This window comes from Gallinula chloropus (assembly GCF_964237585.1).
Source record: "Gallinula chloropus genome assembly, chromosome: 18".
NCBI classification, from domain to species: domain Eukaryota; kingdom Metazoa; phylum Chordata; class Aves; order Gruiformes; family Rallidae; genus Gallinula; species Gallinula chloropus.
Window position 1 is genome coordinate 2,453,364 of NC_140103.1, and position 17,180 is coordinate 2,470,543.

General features: G+C 46.6%; 1 protein-coding gene across 2 annotated transcripts; it reads left to right on the forward strand.

The window, feature by feature from the left end:
* The first annotated feature begins 1,253 nt into the window (after window positions 1-1,253).
* Window positions 1,254-16,995, forward strand: RAB14 (RAB14, member RAS oncogene family). Of its 2 annotated transcripts, none has more exons than XM_084272391.1 (8): window positions 1,254-1,434; window positions 9,004-9,062; window positions 10,132-10,209; window positions 11,623-11,800; window positions 12,863-12,929; window positions 13,769-13,856; window positions 14,169-14,199; window positions 14,974-16,995. In XM_084272391.1, exons 2-8 carry the CDS (start codon window positions 9,011-9,013, stop codon window positions 15,149-15,151), a joined length of 672 nt encoding a protein of 223 aa, XP_084128517.1. In that variant the 5' UTR covers window positions 1,254-1,434; window positions 9,004-9,010; the 3' UTR covers window positions 15,152-16,995. The 2 variants fall into 2 exon arrangements, with proteins under 2 accessions (XP_084128517.1, XP_084128518.1); XM_084272392.1 differs by having other exon boundaries at window positions 10,156-10,209.
* The last annotated feature ends 185 nt before the right edge of the window (window positions 16,996-17,180 follow it).

Below are 17,180 nucleotides of genomic sequence, written 5' to 3' on the forward strand. Positions count from 1 at the left end.
GGAGTTTCAGTTAAACACAATGTAGAAGTGAAAATATGTTAATACCAGGAGTCTTACTTCTGAGTATCTGAATTAACTGTTTCTATAATTCCTATGTTCACGTAAGGGAAGTGTGTATGTTGAGCTGAGAATCTGGGTAAGTTTGTTGAACTGGAGATATATAGAGTCCTTCACCATGTTACTTTTGGTACATTTTTTCAGCTCCTGAACTACTATTTTTTAATCCCATGAGGTGTGAGATGTCTACAGTGTCTTGCATGTTTAGGTCTTTAGTATCGCCTGTCACAAGTGTTTGAAAAACCTATTAAAAAAAATCAAAGCCAAAGTCAAAAAAACCCCAATGTTTAGAGTGTTTTACAGGACGTTGTAGAAGAAACCAGATATAATATCAGTGTTGCTGGAAACAGAAACAGAGCTCCCTGCTGTTCCTCAGAGGTCTCGCACACTGGGCTGTGCTGGTGTGTGCTGTGTGCTGCGTACCTGTTCCTTGCCTGGTCCCCTTCACATCCTCTCAGGCGGAGTCTCCGGCCTCCATAGCGAGAGGTTTCATCCTCCGGTGGTACTGGCTGTGTAGAGATTCTGGGGCAGGACAGGAAACACGGGCATAGTCCTCCTGGACAGCGCGTCAGGTATCTTGGCGTCTGTGGTTTTAGGCTTTATTAACGTTCCTGGTTCTAGAGACAGAAAACCCCAAGTTGGAAGGGAACTGGAAGAGTTTGGAGGGAGCTACAGCAGCGACACCCGGAGCGGGAACACGCAGGGCCCTGGGCTGGGGGTGCCGGGCAGACCGCCTCGCTTTTCCACACGAAGGGCTGGCCAAGCCCGGGTTCCCTCCGCTGAGGGGGCACTGCATCGCGTACGCGGCCCCGAGCCCGGGCCCCGCAGCTCACCCGAGCGGGCGGTGTTGAGGGGGCGAGGGGGCGAGGCGGCGCTGAGGCGGCGCTGAGGCAGCACTGGGAGGCTGAGGCAGCGCTGAGGCGGCACTAAGGGGGCGAGGCACGGCGCACGCGCCCCGCCCACCGCTTTCCCGCCCACCCCTCGGCGCGCGCCTGGCGACGGGAGCGCGGGCGCCTCGCGCCCTTCCCCGCGCCGCCCGGCCCCGCCCCTCGCGCCGGCGGGAGGGGCGTGGCGGCGCCGGCGCGCGGCTTCCGCGATTGGTTCGGGCGCGGCCTCTCGCGCCCACCTTTGTGCAGCCCTGGCGCCCGTCGAGAGTGGGAGGGGAAACCCCGTGCGGAGGGTGCCGCCATCTTGGATGAGGGGGGTGATGGGGGCGCAGTGGAGCCAGCCGAGCCGAGCCTGAGGGAGCCCCGGAGAGAGGCGGAGACCCGGCCCGGCCTTTGCCCAGCCTGAAGCAGAGCGCTGCAGTGCCCGCAGCGGGGACCGGGCTGCCGCCGACAGAGCCACGCTGCACAGCCGCTCGCTCCCCGAGCCCAGGTACGGGGGAGCCGGGGAGGGGCGTTCCTCCGCCCGCCCGGCCGGGCCCGCAGCGCTAGGCCCCGCGCCGGTGCCCGGCCGCCGACGGGCTCCCCTCGGGCGGGCGGCGCTGCCCTCACGCCGGTGGGCCGGGGCCGGGCTCCGGCCGGCTCTCAGCCCGGCTCTCAGCCCGGATGGCGACGCTTCTTCCTCCTCATCTTCCTGCTGCCGCCCAGAGACGGGGCCTAGTCGTGGCCGCGCTCCCCGCCAGTGCCGCTGCCCACCTCCGCGGGCGGTGCGCGCCGCGCTCCGGCCTCGATGGGTCCGGCCGCCCTCGCTCCCGGCGGCGGGCGGAAAGGAGAGGCCGCCGCCGGCCCCTCTGGAGCCCAGGGGGGCGAGGCAGGCTGGGCAGTGGCTAGGCCGCTGCTGCACCGCTTGTCGCCGCCGCCTCCCATCCCTCCCCTGCACTGCACACCCCACTCGCGCACACGCCGTGTGTGTCTGTCCCTCGCCGGTCGCCGCCGGGTGTGCTGTACGGTGTGTGCTGCCGGTGGGTGCCCTGTGCTGGTTCTTAGCTTGACCTGGGCTGTCACGAACCCCAACAGAAGAATAACGAGGGCTGAGGGGAATGCCGCTTGGTATTTGAGGAAGCAACACGGTATTCTAGACATGTTCTCAGTTTTCTTAGTGCTTATTTGGGCTGAACAGGTGAACAGCTGCTTTCACCTAGCTGTGTATTGCTGGCTTGCACTGCACTCATAAGGTTTCTGTAATATCTGTGGGTAGCTTTGCCTTGAATTAAAACTGCTGAATTACCCTTGCAGTAGAGCTGGGAGAATGTGTGTGTCTGCACTGTGGTGTCTCTAGCAAGGGTTCTGTTTCTCTGGGGGTTGATGTGGACTTTGCTGTCTGGGCCTCTGTGGTTTTTTTGCTGTATGACAGTCTTTCAGAGGCAAAAGCCCCTCTTTGTGAATTCAGGTTGTCTGTGCCCTAAACCAACTAAACCCCAAGTCAGAAGGCTTAACTCTTCCACTAGTCAGATGTTATCATATGGAATGCATTGTTTTGGGGATTGATTTCTATCAGGGCCCTGACTGAGGGCTTCCTGTGCTTGGGCATTACTTAGGAATGGGAAGAAAATCCTGACCCTGGGGGACTTAATAACGAAATATCATATATCTTATTATGGATTAAAAAGGAATTTGCTAGCTTTCTGTGGGCAGTTGAAATGTCATACATGTGAGTAGAAGGAGCTCCTGTTTTCCATTTTATGAATAAAGAGTTAGAAGGACAGCAGTTTGAAAACAAACCTGTTATACTGGAGGTACTAGAATTTAAAATGTAAATTGATCTTCTGAAATGACTTGCTCACTCCTGTGGATCTAATGGAACCTGCTGAGGATTTGGTTCTCATTTTGCTGTATCCTGCTGAAACAGAGATAGACGTTACTTAATTTTGTTCTGAAACGTGTTTGTGAGTTGTGCCTTCCAAGGTGATGACTTGGGGCAGTTACAGAAACCAGGACAGTTTTGTTGTCATTCTAACAAATCAGAACAGCATGTATCTACTGTCCTTACACTTACCCCATATCTCTGCAGCTTGGTTCTCTTACTACAAACACAGACACGTGCCACAAATTAGGCCCTTTTTTAGGCAAAGGAAAAGATAAATGAGGATATACAGATGGAGAAAGAACTATGGCTGGGAGAATGGACATGGGAGAAAGTGTTCTTGCTGATGAGGGCAGGTATGCAGTGTTTAATTTAGCTGTGGTGCTAGAGTGGGATTAGTAAGCAGTGAGGTGTGTGTGTGTATGAATACAGGAAGCTTAGGAAATAAAATGGAGGAACTTGATGGAGTGGGATGTGAAACCCTTAAAAGGATAATCAGCTGTGGAGGCAAATCAAAAAGTGAAGATAGTTGAGTTACAGCTTTGGTTTATAAAAATAAAATTAAAAGTTCTCCTATAGGAAGAGGAGGCCTGTGGAGTCTTTAGAAATACTGGGCCCCAGGATGAGTGAAGGTGGCTTACATGATTAAAGAGTAGAGCAAATGCATTTCTTCAAGAGCAGCTTGAAATGGGGCTCTGCACAACTGCAGCTTGTTACTCTGAGCCCAGTGGTGTGCAGGCCTGGCATGCACTCAGAGTAACTGGACGTGGAAATAATAAGGGAATGTAAAGTGATCTTCAACAGCAGATCATAAGCAGCTTGCTGGGTCGCCCTCTGATCAAAGATCAGTTCATCCAGTCGCTGTCTCGTGCTAATTGGATGCTTTAATGAAACCCAAATGGGAAAAGCTAGAGAGGATGGCTCCAAAAGAGCTGAAGAATGAGGAACTGGCCCAAAACAAGTAGTGTTGTCAAATAGATGTGAAAGAGAAACTGTTAGGCTGCTAGCAGGCTGCTAATGAGACTCATCAGGGATCAGACTTGGAAGAGGGCTTTTTAAACATCCAAACCCAAGCAAACAGACCAGGGAGACTGTGGGACCATCCTCTTAAAGAGGGCAGTGGTATTTATATTTTCAGGAAGGCCTGAATGGCCTTGGTGTGTGGAAGTCCAGGAACCACAACGAAATTTAACTGTAACAGAGCTTGTAGCTTGCCATGGACAAGACTTGTGGGAATTAACCACTTGGGTGAATTTATATTATTAATTGATAACAAGACTGTTATTACCTTCCAGTATGGTGTGATTTTACAGAAGACCACAACTGAAGCAATTGCAGACTCTGGAGTAAGGTCCCAGTCACTGGGTCATGTTGTGTGCCTGACAGCAGTCTACGCTGGGGAGTAGTGCAGTTAGGAATGGAAAGAATCCCACCTCCTCCTGTGCTTCCGCCTCCTATTGATCTCTTCTCCATGTTCACTGTTAATTAACATCTAAGTAAATATGCAGGGATGAGAGAGATTATGCTCAGGGAAGAATAACTACCTGTTCATTTTGTGTAGAGATTCAGAAGCTGTTCTAATAATAGTTACTGGTTGTGTGGAGTTCCCCTTGTATGCAACTGATGTTTTCTTCCAAATGAAAAAAAAAACAACAGCACTTCAAAGGTTGATTCAGTTTATGAAAGGAATGAGATGATGTTGCCTTTTGTAGAAGGGGACTGGACATCAGCTGTGGGATCTTCCTTCAAGGAAGGACACTTGGATGGCCAGATGAAATAGAAAATGCCTCTTGCTTCAGACTAACTAAATGACTGTCCTCTTGCTGAGGTGGTATGGATTTTTTTAAGGTGAAGCTCTAATTAGTCCTGAGTTTGAAGCTGTTAGCTCTTTTCAGAGGTGTCATCTGTGTGTGGATTGGCCCACTGATGATATTAACCACATGTAATGTCTAATAAAACCTGTGCATACAGGTTCGAGTCTCATAACATTGCTGCTTCTTGCTGAACACAAAACGGTGACACTTCTCTATGCAGGTGATACCCAGTGAAGAGTGAGTTGCCTGTGTCCTTGAGCTGAGCTAGAGGGAACTGTGTGGGTCTCAGGAAAGCTGCTGTGGATATGATGTTTGCAGTTATGTTATTCTGATAAGGAACATTTCAGCAACGTGCCTAGAAGAACCTTATCTCAGTTGGTACAGATGTACAGTGATACCTGACACAAGGCTTTGGGGAGATGGCAGAATACCTGTGTAGTACTTGTTGACTGGAGGAGGAAATGTAGGTGTCACTAGTATCCCATTAAAGTTGTTGTTAACATTTAATAAATAACAAGAAGCCTCTAAGGGAGAAGTTGATGTATGGAAAGTGGATCACAGTGACTGCAGAGCCAAAACTCTTTCGAGGTTGGCAGCCTTCCTGGCAGGAAGATGTCAGGCAGACCAGGCTCCCAGACTAAACTTCTCTTACTTTCTGTTAACAGTAAATCCACGGTCAGTTAACTTTGGTGTGGTGTTGTATGATGTCAGCAGCAGCTGAAGGTAAGCTGCACATACTTGGGTGCAGCGTTCTTAGTCCTGCAGCCCTTGCCCTCTGGCTCTCCCAGGAGCAAAACCCCAACCCCCTGTGTTGGGATTATTGAGGTTCACATGTGAGGAGCAGAGCGCTGTGAAGTGGAGGAAGAACTCCCATTTCTGCAGATGGCTGATGCTATCAGTGTTTATTAACTCCTTGCACTAACACAGAGCTAATACTCTTTGTGTTTACAGAATCCTGTTGTGTACTATTCTTGTCTGGACTTCCTTGTTTCATCTGTGGAAAATGCTGATACTCTCAAGTTTTCTATGACTCTGTTTAGTTTGTTGCATATATTTCTTTCCCCTTCAGCACAGTCTTCTGCAGTATCAGTTTTATTCCAAGATCTGAGTACAGCTTGGATTCCTACTTATCCTTATTGGAATTTGAGTGTTGAAAAGTTTGATATTTATTTTTTTTTATAAAGAGAAGTCATCTCTTCTCCAGGAAGATTCCTGACCTCTAGTAAGAATTTGAAGTACTTCAGAATCTTTTCTGTAATATGACCCTTGAAATAAATGTTCTCCCAAAGCCCTGCTTTATTTTTCAGTTAGACTCCTGAAATTGCATTTGAAGTTACTATCTGTGTCTCTGCAAGCTTTCAGTATGGGTCTGTCAGTCACAGTAACTTCTCCAGCAACTCTGGGATGTGAGAGGAGGTCTAGTAGCCTCATTGTATGTGTGAGTTTCTCTATTGGCATTGCTGTTAATAATCTGTTTGTTTAAACCATGGGGTGTATGTGTGTGCACTAGGCCTGGCTGTAGGCAGGGAGGGATGTGGTATCTCTCACCTCCTCCTTCAGGGGCCTAGTGTCACTGCAAGGAGGGTGAAGTTGTAACAATGAGACCTGGCTAGTTAGTCTTCCCTTTCCACCCTTTCTTAGTAGACTTTGTTGCTAAGCACAGAATTTGGTTTTCTGACTCTGGCTTTGAAGTGGGAACTGATGTTGATGCATATGTTGCAAAGCAGTGACAGTTTCTTTTATACTGAAATAACATAGTTAGACTTTTCTACTTGGAGTATAATAAAAATTGACATAGCAGGCAAAAACAGTCTGTGAGATACCCAGAGTTGTATATATTAAGCAGTAAAGATTCTACCTGAGACTCACTTAAAATTCAGCTTGTAATATAACCTGCACAAATGCCACCTTTAGGGGAAAAAGAGTAGTCCTTACCTCCCAGTGGTCTTGCTTACAAGCTGTAGTAGGACACCTTCCCCTCACTTGTAATATACAGCAAAATGATACGGTCAGGTGCTCTCAAACAGCTTTGGAGTAGTTCTGAGTGCTTGGCATTCCCTAGGCAGCTGGTGGTGTGGAGGGAGAGGTTTCTGCAGGACAGACACACGAGTGGCTCCCTGTCGTGGGGTTTGCAGTGCTGAATTGTTTTCTAAGCACTGTAAGTCACAGATCCTGGTGTCCTCAGAACACTGCAGAGCTCTCAGACTGGGTGCACCTTAGTGCTCAGTGTCCTCACTTTCTCTGCTGCAGCACCCACCTGTTTTCTGTGGAAAACAGTGCAGTTCTTGCTATCCTCCTGAAGTACTTGCACTTGTATAAAATGGCCTTTTCAAGCTGGTTTTTTTCCTTTTACTTCCACTTACATACTGTGTAATCCTCCAGTGTAACCTTGTCTGCCATCAGACTGAATGGAGCTGTGAATATAGTCCTCCTAGTGCTGCTTGGAGAGCAAATGGCAAGTAAAGGATCTTGTAGGAAAAGGGGATTGTAGCACAAGATGCTCAGTTTGTTGCTGCTTTTGGGATATGCTGGAGAAGAGGAAACATGTAATGTGTGAAGATGTGTTCGGAAAATCTGAAGTATCAAATATTTCATAAATGAGGTGTTAATTTTGAACTCTGCATGGAGCAGTTACTTGTCTTTATGTGCTGGGGTTGAAAATAACCAGTGTATATATGGAAGCTGATACTGTAACTCTGGAATCTTCCAGGGAACAAGGCAGTGAAGTTGCTGGCTTGTTTGGTGAAGGGCAGTGCATTTTTCAGTCACAGATCTGAATTTTTACCAATTACAGCAATGAAAAGTGGTCTGTCCACAGGGACTGTGCAGACTGACTGCATGAGGTTTCCCTCTACTACAGCAGAAGTGTTTCCAGTCAAGTTTTCTTGATGGAAATGACTGTTCTTGAAATCTGTGCAGCACTTGGTGTGGAATTCTGTCTTGCCAACACATAAAATAATCACTGTCCAGAGCTGTCTCTAGTTTACTACCTTGTTTGTGTAGCAGGACTTAGTGTAGATGCTTTGCATACTGCTTGGGGCAGAAGGGCTTCAGAGTTTCCATACTGAGAGCCAAGCAAGGTGCAGGTCAGCGACTGGTACTCCTGCACCCTGTGTAACTGCCTGTTGGAGTTGTTCCCCCTCCGAGGTGTAGATAAGAGTCTTGGCTTTAAACCTCTGTGGTGTGAAGTGGTGGCTGTTGGTTGTGTGCTGTGAATGAGATTTGCTGTCAGTCACCACCTTTCTTATGACTGCAGCTCCCTGTTAGGGATTAGCTGTGGTTGAGGAAACAATACTTTGCTTTTGAAAAAGTTACAGGCTGGTAAGCTTTCCTGTAATTTTATTTCTTTACAGTACTGGTTTCACTTGTCATATGAATGACACATGACTGAATGAAAATCTAGGCTAAAGCAACGTTCTTTATAAAAAGTACTGTGTTTTTCTAATGCCTGGTGACCTGCCTTGCAGGAGCAGGAAGGGAAATAGTGAATTCCTAATGGAAATTTTCCACTTGACTGATCACACTATATCTAGTTTAACGTTAAACCTGTGACAGAAGAAGGCATGTTGCATCCTTTGTATTACCTGGTGATAATTAGACTGTATAGACTTGTAATCCTGGTTAACTGACATCCTTCAGCTATTACCTCTTGCAGGCTTACAGAGCTGAGGCCAGTTCTCATTCCTCTTACATCTAGGAAAGCATAGGAAAACTCTGGAATACTGCAAGTATTCCAATCTCATTTAGACTATCTTTTAAAAAAAGAGAAGCTGCTGAGCCTTGCTGTAATGCTGCTGTGCTGACAAAGCCACAGAGATGTTAACTAACTTCCTCAACATCTGATTTGTGGCTTGTGCTGCTTCCCTGACATGGATGTGCAGTGCCAGGCCTGGCTAAGGCTGCAGTGGTGTTCCTTTCAGTCTCAGCTGTCTGATGCAAGCTGTTTCCTTTGTTCCTCTTGCAAGTCTCAAAAGTGTGAGGTAATAGTTCCAAATTGCTGGTTTTGTTAAACCTTTTCAGATTTTTCCTTTTGGAGTCAGATTTTATTTTCAGTTCATCTATCTGCTATCTGGTCCTGCTCAGTGACTGTACAAAGCAAGAAGCTACTGGAGCTTTTCAACAACATTAAGTCTTTCTGCATAGTATCAGCACTGAGCAGCCATGCTTCTGTTTGGAGCCCTCACTGGGGGCTCAGAGCAACTGATGTGGGAGTTCTGCCAAATGCCCCATTCAGGGGCTGTGGGGAAGTACACAAACCTGAGCTGTGAATGAAAGGATAGTTGGGGGCAGAATGGGGAACAGGGGTTTGTTTGCTTATATAAACTAAACTGGATTAATTGAGTTTGAACAAGTAGTTCTGATCTGTTCTGTTTTTTTGTTTTAGTGCCACAATGGCAACTGCACCTTACAACTATTCCTACATCTTTAAGTACATCATTATTGGTAAGTTTTGCTGGGCACATACCTGTTGATATGAGTGTGTTGTGTCTGTGAGCCTGCCTACAGACCTCATGTCTGTACTCTTGCTGACTTGTGTGCTGCTTCCTAGCTAGTGGTGATCCTTGTCCAACCCCAGTCCTTCACAGATCACTGTGATCTAAAGCTTTAGCAGCTGGCCATGTAAAGGCAGATGCCTTTGTGTGCTGCTGTAACTGTGGCACAAAGAGTCACACCTGTGAATCGGTGGTGGGTGAACTGGGAGTGGGAACAAGCATCACAACCTGTACAGAGTTCACTTTACTGCTAAATTACTGGTAAAAATAATTGTTCTTGACTATTTTCACTTAGGGGGATAATGCTTAGCCCTCTGCATCCTAAAAGCACATCCCCACAGTCCCCTTCTATCTAAAGTTTATATTTAGAAAAAAATTGCTAAATCCACTGTAAATGGTGCCTTTAGCTGCAGCTTCCTTGGCTGTTTACAGTCAGGGACTTGATTGCATTTCTCACTATCCTGGAAGAACTGGTCTTGCTGTTAATTGTTTTAATTGTTTAATTCTTAATGATCTTGTGTAGGTGTAAGTGATCTGGAATGTTATTGTAATGGTTTGTGAGCCAGGCTGTTATGACAGCCTCAGCCTCTGGAAGAGTTGGTTTCTAAAAGATCTTGCTGTTTCTCAGTGTTGTTGTGTAAGGGGATCAGTGGAAGTGAAGCAATGTCTTGGTGTGTTCTCTTTGGTTGTCAGTGTTTTGATGTCCTTACCAGCGACTGGAAGTGCAACAGGAGCAGCACAAGCACTCAAAAGGTGTACTTCAGATTGCACTCTCCAGGTCTGCTTCTCATAACCTTGGGAAATACAGTTGTAAATCCAGTAATACAGAGTAACTTCCCTGGAGTTTTTTGCTCTGCCCTTGCAACCCAGTGCCTGTTACCAGAACTATGGTGCTGAAGTTGGTAAATTTGAGGGCTGTAGCCAACTACAGAACACTGTGCACAGGCTGAGGAAGGAACAGCTGCGGGTCTATGTACTGTTTGTTGTGTGACATGTTTTCTTCAACCACATGGTGCCAGTCTTAACTATTCTTTCTGTAACAGGGGACATGGGTGTAGGAAAGTCCTGTTTGCTTCATCAGTTTACAGAAAAGAAGTGTGAGTATTTCAAGTCCAGTATCTATTCTAACTGGTATGCTTCATCCCTCTTTCCTACCTCTTTGCTTCCATTGTGCATGAGCTTGATGTGGTGTCTGTCTTAATCTGTATGGATTTGTATTGTACTTGGTCAGACTTTTGACTCCTGCAGATGTAGAACTGTTGATGTAGTAATGGCAGAACAGCTGCTTCAGTCAGGGGGATTCTGATACAGAACAAGTTAAAGTTCATTGTCTGAAATGTGCATGTTTTCAGTATTGGTGCAGCTTGAACACAAGCAGGAGGAGGGGGTTTTAGTGCTTTTAAGCAATAAATTCACTTCAGACTGAGGCAGCACTGTCATTCCCTGTGCTGCTGTGACTCAGGGTGCTGGGACTGTCCTGTGTGATGGTGTTTGAGGCTTACTGCACTCTGCCTCAGCTGTCACGTTTTTCATGGTGTTAACTTGACTTAGAGTTGGCTTCAGCTCTTAGTGAGTGCTGCACTGGAGTTCACAGTGGCTGTTGGCTCTTGGGACTTTCCCTGCAGCTCACACTCAGTGGATAAGTCCCTTGGTATTTCTTAGTACAAAGCTGGTCTTTACTGTGTCCTACTTGAGATGTGACAGTAAGCAGGCAGGAGCTACAGTTTAAAGTATTTCTGTTGTCTAGAGGAAATGGGATTTTTCTAACTGTTGCTTTTAATTAAAACCCAGTATCAGCCAGTTGCTTAACTGGTACTTTGTAACCTGTCACATTCTTGATGGGACTGTGGGTTGTTCTCAGTTGTTCTGCTTTGGCTTAACACTGACAAACTGAACAAACCCAACATTCCAAACCTCTACCACAGGACTGTCACTACCTGTAGGCAGCTTGAGTGGGTGCTCATCCCTTCTAGGTTCATGAGCATTCTTAAAGATAAGCTTTTAAAGATGAGTTTATTTTAGCTGGGAAGATGACTTAGGTGTTAACAACTCCTTATGAAACTGGCTTATTCCTGTGGGCAGTGGTGCTGTTGCCCTGTCTGGACCAGCTTGGCTACTTGTCTTCGAAGCTGTTACAGACTTTTAAAGGTACCTTGGTAGTTCCCTAAAGTTACCTTTTCCTACTGCATTAAAAGTTAACTGTTTCTGCAAGGGTAGACTGAGAATCAACTGACTGGATACCCTCTGATACATGTGGCCAAACAGCATCAGTGCACACACGTTGCAGAGGGCAAAGGAATCTCACAGCTCTCTAAAGCCACCAGCAGATCAGGAAATCTCTAATTCTATTTCTGGTTCAGTGATAGAGTTTGGGTACTGCAGCAGTGAAAGTGCTTCCTTGGAGACTGAAAATCTAGTCAAGGTAACTGAAAGCTGGTGGTAGTGATGTTTTGGAGCAAGGAGACTTTGTACTAGGAAGATCTGATCTTTGCTCTTGTTTTTCACAACAGTTATGGCGGACTGTCCCCACACAATTGGTGTCGAGTTTGGCACCAGAATAATTGAAGTTAGTGGCCAAAAAATTAAACTACAGATTTGGGATACAGCAGGACAAGAGAGATTCAGGGCTGTCACACGAAGCTACTACAGAGGAGCAGCAGGAGCTCTCATGGTCTACGACATCACCAGGTAAAGTGCTGTTGACTGGTACATCTCATGTGGTGTCTCTGTGGGTACCGTGTGCTGTCTTGTCTGTCCCTTAGAGGAGTCTGTCTGTCTGGATTTGTATCCTGTTGTGTGAAGCTTACTGTGCTGCTTAATCTAAGCACTCTAAATACTTCAAGAGCTGGAAATGAAACATAAGGAATTATACAAGCTGCTGTTCTTGGAAAACTTCACTGCTGACAGACGTGAGGATCAGGCGTCGGCTGCCTGTGTGGAACTTGGCTGAAGAACTGGCTTTGCCCTTAAAATCTGCCCTTCAGTTACATGGTGCTTTCCCATCCTGGGACACAATGGATACAGCTGCTTACCTGGCAGGAATATTCTCAGCATAGGCACAGGGTACACTTTTACCTCTTGCAGTGGGCTACATAAATGTGATAAGAGCATTGAAGAAGCCTGACTTGACACTTGTGCCTCTTCATGGGGTCATCCTTCAACAGAGCAAGAGTGCACAGAAGTTCCCCTGTCTTGTTTGTGTAGATGGAAACTAAAGATGCTGCAAAAAGAATAATTTATGAGACTTAGTGTGCAATACTTCTGCTTTCACCTGTCTTCTGCCTTCCTTTGGGGCTGTTCTTGATGTTCTTTAAATGCCCCTTGGTTTTGGTTTTTCTCTTGCATACATAGGTATATTTCCTGATTGTTTAAATCTTGAGTAAAACAATCTTACCCACTATTTGTTACCAAAGTGCTGTTCTCCAGCCAGTGTTCAGTAGAGTATTTGACAGGAAATCCTTCATTGTGTTACAGACAGAATAACTTCAATGTTGTCCTGAAGGCAGCAAACTGCCCCATCCCAGAAGGGTCTATTGGTCTGTCTCCCCACCTGTGGTGTAGGAGTTGCTCTCTGGGTTTCAAGTTGACTGGTTGAAATCTTGGTCTGAGCCCAAACAAGATGCTGTGAGCTTTGTCTTGAGGTTGGGCAGAAGAACAGGGATGACAGATGTCGGTGTGACTGTGCTGTTGGCACTTACGTGGTTTTTAAAAATACTGTAGCTAAAACTGTCCTGGCTTGGTTCTTTGCAGGAGAAGTACGTATAATCACTTAAGCAGCTGGCTGACAGATGCAAGGAACCTCACCAATCCAAATACTGTAAGTTGGACTTTATTTAGCTTGAAAGAAAGATTGCTTATCTCCAAAGCAAGAGGTGCAAGGCTTAGGCCAAAGTGTCTGCAGTGGTAGCACTATTCTCAGATAAGCTGCCTGGGTTTTCAGTGATGTAGCTCTGATGTCAGTGACTCTCCCTTACTGCAGCTGAAGGAAAAGTGTAGGCTACTGTGCAGGGATCCTAAAAGTCTGTGCTGCTCACCTTTCAGGGGCCTGTCTTCCACAGTTGGAGACAAAATTGGGATTAATTCTGGACAAACCTTCACATTTGCTCCTACTTGTTCTCACTTTGTGGTAGTAATGAGGTGAATGTTATCTCATCTTGGATTGGAAAATAAAGCAGATCTCCAGCAAACCTGACCAGGTCTCCTGGAGGGCTGGGGTGAGCAGGTTTCTCTGTCTCTTTGACCGTACTGAAGAACTGTTGTCCTTCAGTCTTTCTCTGAATGCCCCCAAAATACTATAGCACTGAGCTCAAAGGAAGACTCTGCTGTGATGAAAAAAAACTTTTAACAGATTCTGGCTGGGTGAGCAGATGATTGAACAAAAAGTTTTGGAGTATGACCTGAGTGATGAGTTGGGCTGCTGCTTTTCAGGACCTCATTTCATGGGAACAGCCTAAAGCATTCAGAAGTGAGAGCTGGAGATGCTCTCTTGGACTTCACAGTGCTGGAGCAGCGTTGTCCTGAAGCTGTGTGGCTTTTGCAGTTTGACTTTCTAGCTCTTTCACTTGGGTTTATTGTCTTAACAATGAGGGTGGTTGTGGGGGGAAAAAAGGCTAATAAATGTTTTCCCCCAGACTAATTTTCTCTCTTCTGGACTAGGTGATAATCCTCATAGGAAATAAAGCAGATCTGGAAGCACAGAGGGATGTCACATATGAAGAAGCCAAACAATTTGCTGAAGAAAATGGTGTGTTTTTTCTCTTGAGCTGTTACATTTCCAAGATAGTGATGTTAGAGTGACTCCTCAGCATTCGTAGCTGCAAGCTTACACACCCAAAGCAGTGTAACTGTGTGTACAGCCTTCTGCACCTCAGATAGTCTGATGTAACTCTGACTCTGCTCAGTCCTAGAAATCAGTTCATGTGTGATGCCTTAATCACAAAATGCTGTTTGGCACTAAAGTGGCATCTTGCACGTAACCTGAAGGTTGTAGCATGACCAGCTTGGGACTCTTTGGAGTGACTGATGCACTGACTGTTCACCCTCTGTTTCTGTGCAGGTTTATTGTTCCTTGAAGCAAGTGCAAAAACGTAAGTTCTTTGTCTACAGTGACCGTTCAGATGGGGTTGTGTTTAGGAGGAATATGACTAAGTACAGCTGTGGAGTTCAGGTGTTGTAGTAGGGCTTTACAAGTGACAGAACTGTGGAGTGCTCTTAGAGGGTAGGAGGGGTGTGTGTAACAGTTTGTTGTGATGGTTTTGACTTGAAGCTCACCTGGAAGTCAGGCTGTATTTCAGGCAGAGATGTGCTGAATTTGAATGAGTTGGTTTTGTTCTAAGACATTATTTGAGCACAGACTGTGTGTGTGAAGGTAGCAGTGGCTCCCAGTTAGCAGCTCCTTCCCTTGGAGGTTCCAGGCTGTGAGTTCTGCAGTGACCTGCCAGCCACTCTGGTCCCTGGGAGGAGTCACGGCACCGTACTTGGGGCTGGTGGGCAGCCTGTTGGGATCTGGCCTCCAGGGACACCAGTAAATATGGCTCCAGCTGGCACCTGTCTTTGTGGAACCCTTTAACAAGAAGGTTTTGATTAACTGCAGCTTCCCTCTCTTCAGCCTTCTGCATGTGTGACACGGGGCTTTAACCTTACTGCTACTCAGGGGTGTGGTTTGGGCTGTGGATGTGGTGGTTATTCCTGGCTTGTCCCGATAGCAGAAGCTGCCCCAGGTGTGGGTTATCGAGCTTTGTGCCTCTTGTGTGGAAGAGGGCAGGCAGGGGCTGCTGCTCCCTGGGGACCTGTCCCACCCCAGCAAGGGTGTCTAACCAGCTGAGGTGTAACCCAAGTAACTCCTGCTGCTCTCTTCATAGTGGAGAGAACGTTGAGGATGCATTCCTGGAGGCTGCCAAGAAGATCTACCAGAACATCCAGGATGGAAGCCTGGATCTGAATGCTGCAGAGTCAGGCGTACAGCACAAACCCTCGGCTCCGCAGGGGGGGCGACTAACCAGCGAACCCCAGCCCCAGAGAGAAGGCTGTGGCTGCTAGTGACCTCTTCATGGCTCCATTTCTGACCTTTCACCTCTGTCTGTTGGAAGCGGTGCTTTTGACCGCTTCCCTGTCTTCTGTACATCTTATTGGGTTTAATTAAAACTCTGAGACAAGTTTAACACAGTACTAAACTGCTAAACGACTTTAGATGTAATCAGGTTATCAAAGGCAAGTAGAGTAATAAAACCTCTCCTGCATGGTAAATCTAGAAGTTTTTTTTCTCCTTGATTGTCCTTGTGATAGTGTCACCGATCCATAATTTAAACTGAGCACTGATGCTGGACTCATGATTTTACACTCTTGCAGGGCTTTGTCTTGTACGGTTTAATTTTATGGTTCTTTGGCCTTTCTTCCCCACCTCTGGCTGTTTAGAGCTGTCCATAGTAAAGGATGAGTTTTTTGCTGTGAAATGACTTCTGAGGGTAGCGAGGGGCTCTGTAACAATGTGCTTTTGTCGAAAGGATTCCCTGTGGTGTGTGTGTGTTGGGGGGGCTGGCGCAGGAGCGTACAACTTGCACAGGGAAACAGTCTGTTCATTCTCCTGCTCATAGCTTTACATCGTTTTTTTTGCCACTTTTATCCTTTACATGTGTTAACAGAACGTAAATATGTATAAAATTTGAAGGAACTGAGCTAACAGTTAAATACATCCTGTGTATATGATTTTAATGAAGATGATGATTACTGGCATTAGAACAGTATATAAGAAAATATCAGTTTGTACAGTATGACCTATGTGTGACCACCCTAGAGCAGAACTCCATGGAACTGCAGCTCACTAACATAGGCTTAGCCCCTTGGGGTCACCAGTGGGTGTCGTGCCAGGGGAGCTCTCATCCCCACGTGGAAATTAACACTAGTGGAATCTCCTCCATCGTTGCACTGTGGTATATCTCTCTCTGTCATTTTATGACTCCTGTTCTGTGCAATCAATCAGCAGTGTGCTAACCTGCTTCTCTCTTCTGTAAGCGTTTTGCATTCTTGGGCTTCATGGCCGGCCTTGCAGCCTCTCCCAAGGCTGGCTCCTATGCTTTTGTACCTTGAACTCTGAGTGGTCGGAGACTGAGCTGGACAGTCAGAGCAGCGCCAGTGCTCTCTAGGGATTTTTAACTGCTGTTGTGTTTTGTAACAGTCCCAGGTGAGGGGTTTGTTTGTACCTCCTTCAGGGTCTGCCAGAGCCTGTGCAGCTTGGTAAGGGGGTGATAGCACGTGGTGAGCACAGGGGCAGTGCTGGAGTTTGTGCTGTCAGACAGGAGCACTGCTGGGCTTTGCTTGGGGAAAACCATGGTGTAGGGTTTAAAAAGGGAAGGGGTAGGTGCTAAACCATGATCAGATGTCTGACTGGAGTCTTACTGCAGCCTTTAAAATGCAAAGTAGTTGGAAAATCCCTCCCTAGACACTAAAACTACACACTGTCCAGACCTGTAAGTAACCAGTGGTACCAGATATTGTACAGTCAATGTTCAATAAAAGCCAAAACTGGAATGTGCAGACAATAGGATTTGGGTAACTTGTGCACTGTCCCTTCGTTTTGTCTGGTCAGTCTTTTTTTTTAACTAATATTCTTAAGTAGATGGGTATGTTCAAGATCTACAGCTAATGCATCCTGCTTAACCTGAGGTTGCACCACAAAGGGTTTGCCCAGGGACCACGACCTCCTGCTGACATGAAGTACACGTTCCCATGACTACAGCTTGTTGAGGTGCAATACCTGTACTCCCAGAGTAAGTTACAGTAGGTCTTATTGTTTCTGTCACAGAAAGGATTTGTTGGGACTGCTGTACTCCTCATTTGATGTAACAATGCTATTAATCTAAATATTTGTAAATAAAGTACCTGTATCTAGATAACCCAGGTGCAGTGTTTGTGCTTTAACAGCTCACGTTTGACCTTGATCGTGGAACTTTTAGTGGTAGAAAGGGCACAGGAGGGGGGTGCCAGTCTCTGCTGGAGCCCACAGTCTGTCCCTGAGGCTGTCCTAAGTGAGTGCTGGCTGTTTGCCTGTTCAAGAACAGCTGGGCCACCA

Bases quoted from the DNA above. Each gene is read 5' to 3' on its own strand.
- RAB14 (XM_084272391.1), top strand. From the start codon at position 9,011: ATGGCAACTGCACCTTACAACTATTCCTACATCTTTAAGTACATCATT. The intron at 10,210-11,622 runs GTGAGTATTTCA...TTTTCACAACAG, and splicing joins TCAGTTTACAGAAAAGAAGT to TTATGGCGGACTGTCCCCAC. The intron at 14,200-14,973 runs GTAAGTTCTTTG...CTCTCTTCATAG, and splicing joins CTTGAAGCAAGTGCAAAAAC to TGGAGAGAACGTTGAGGATG.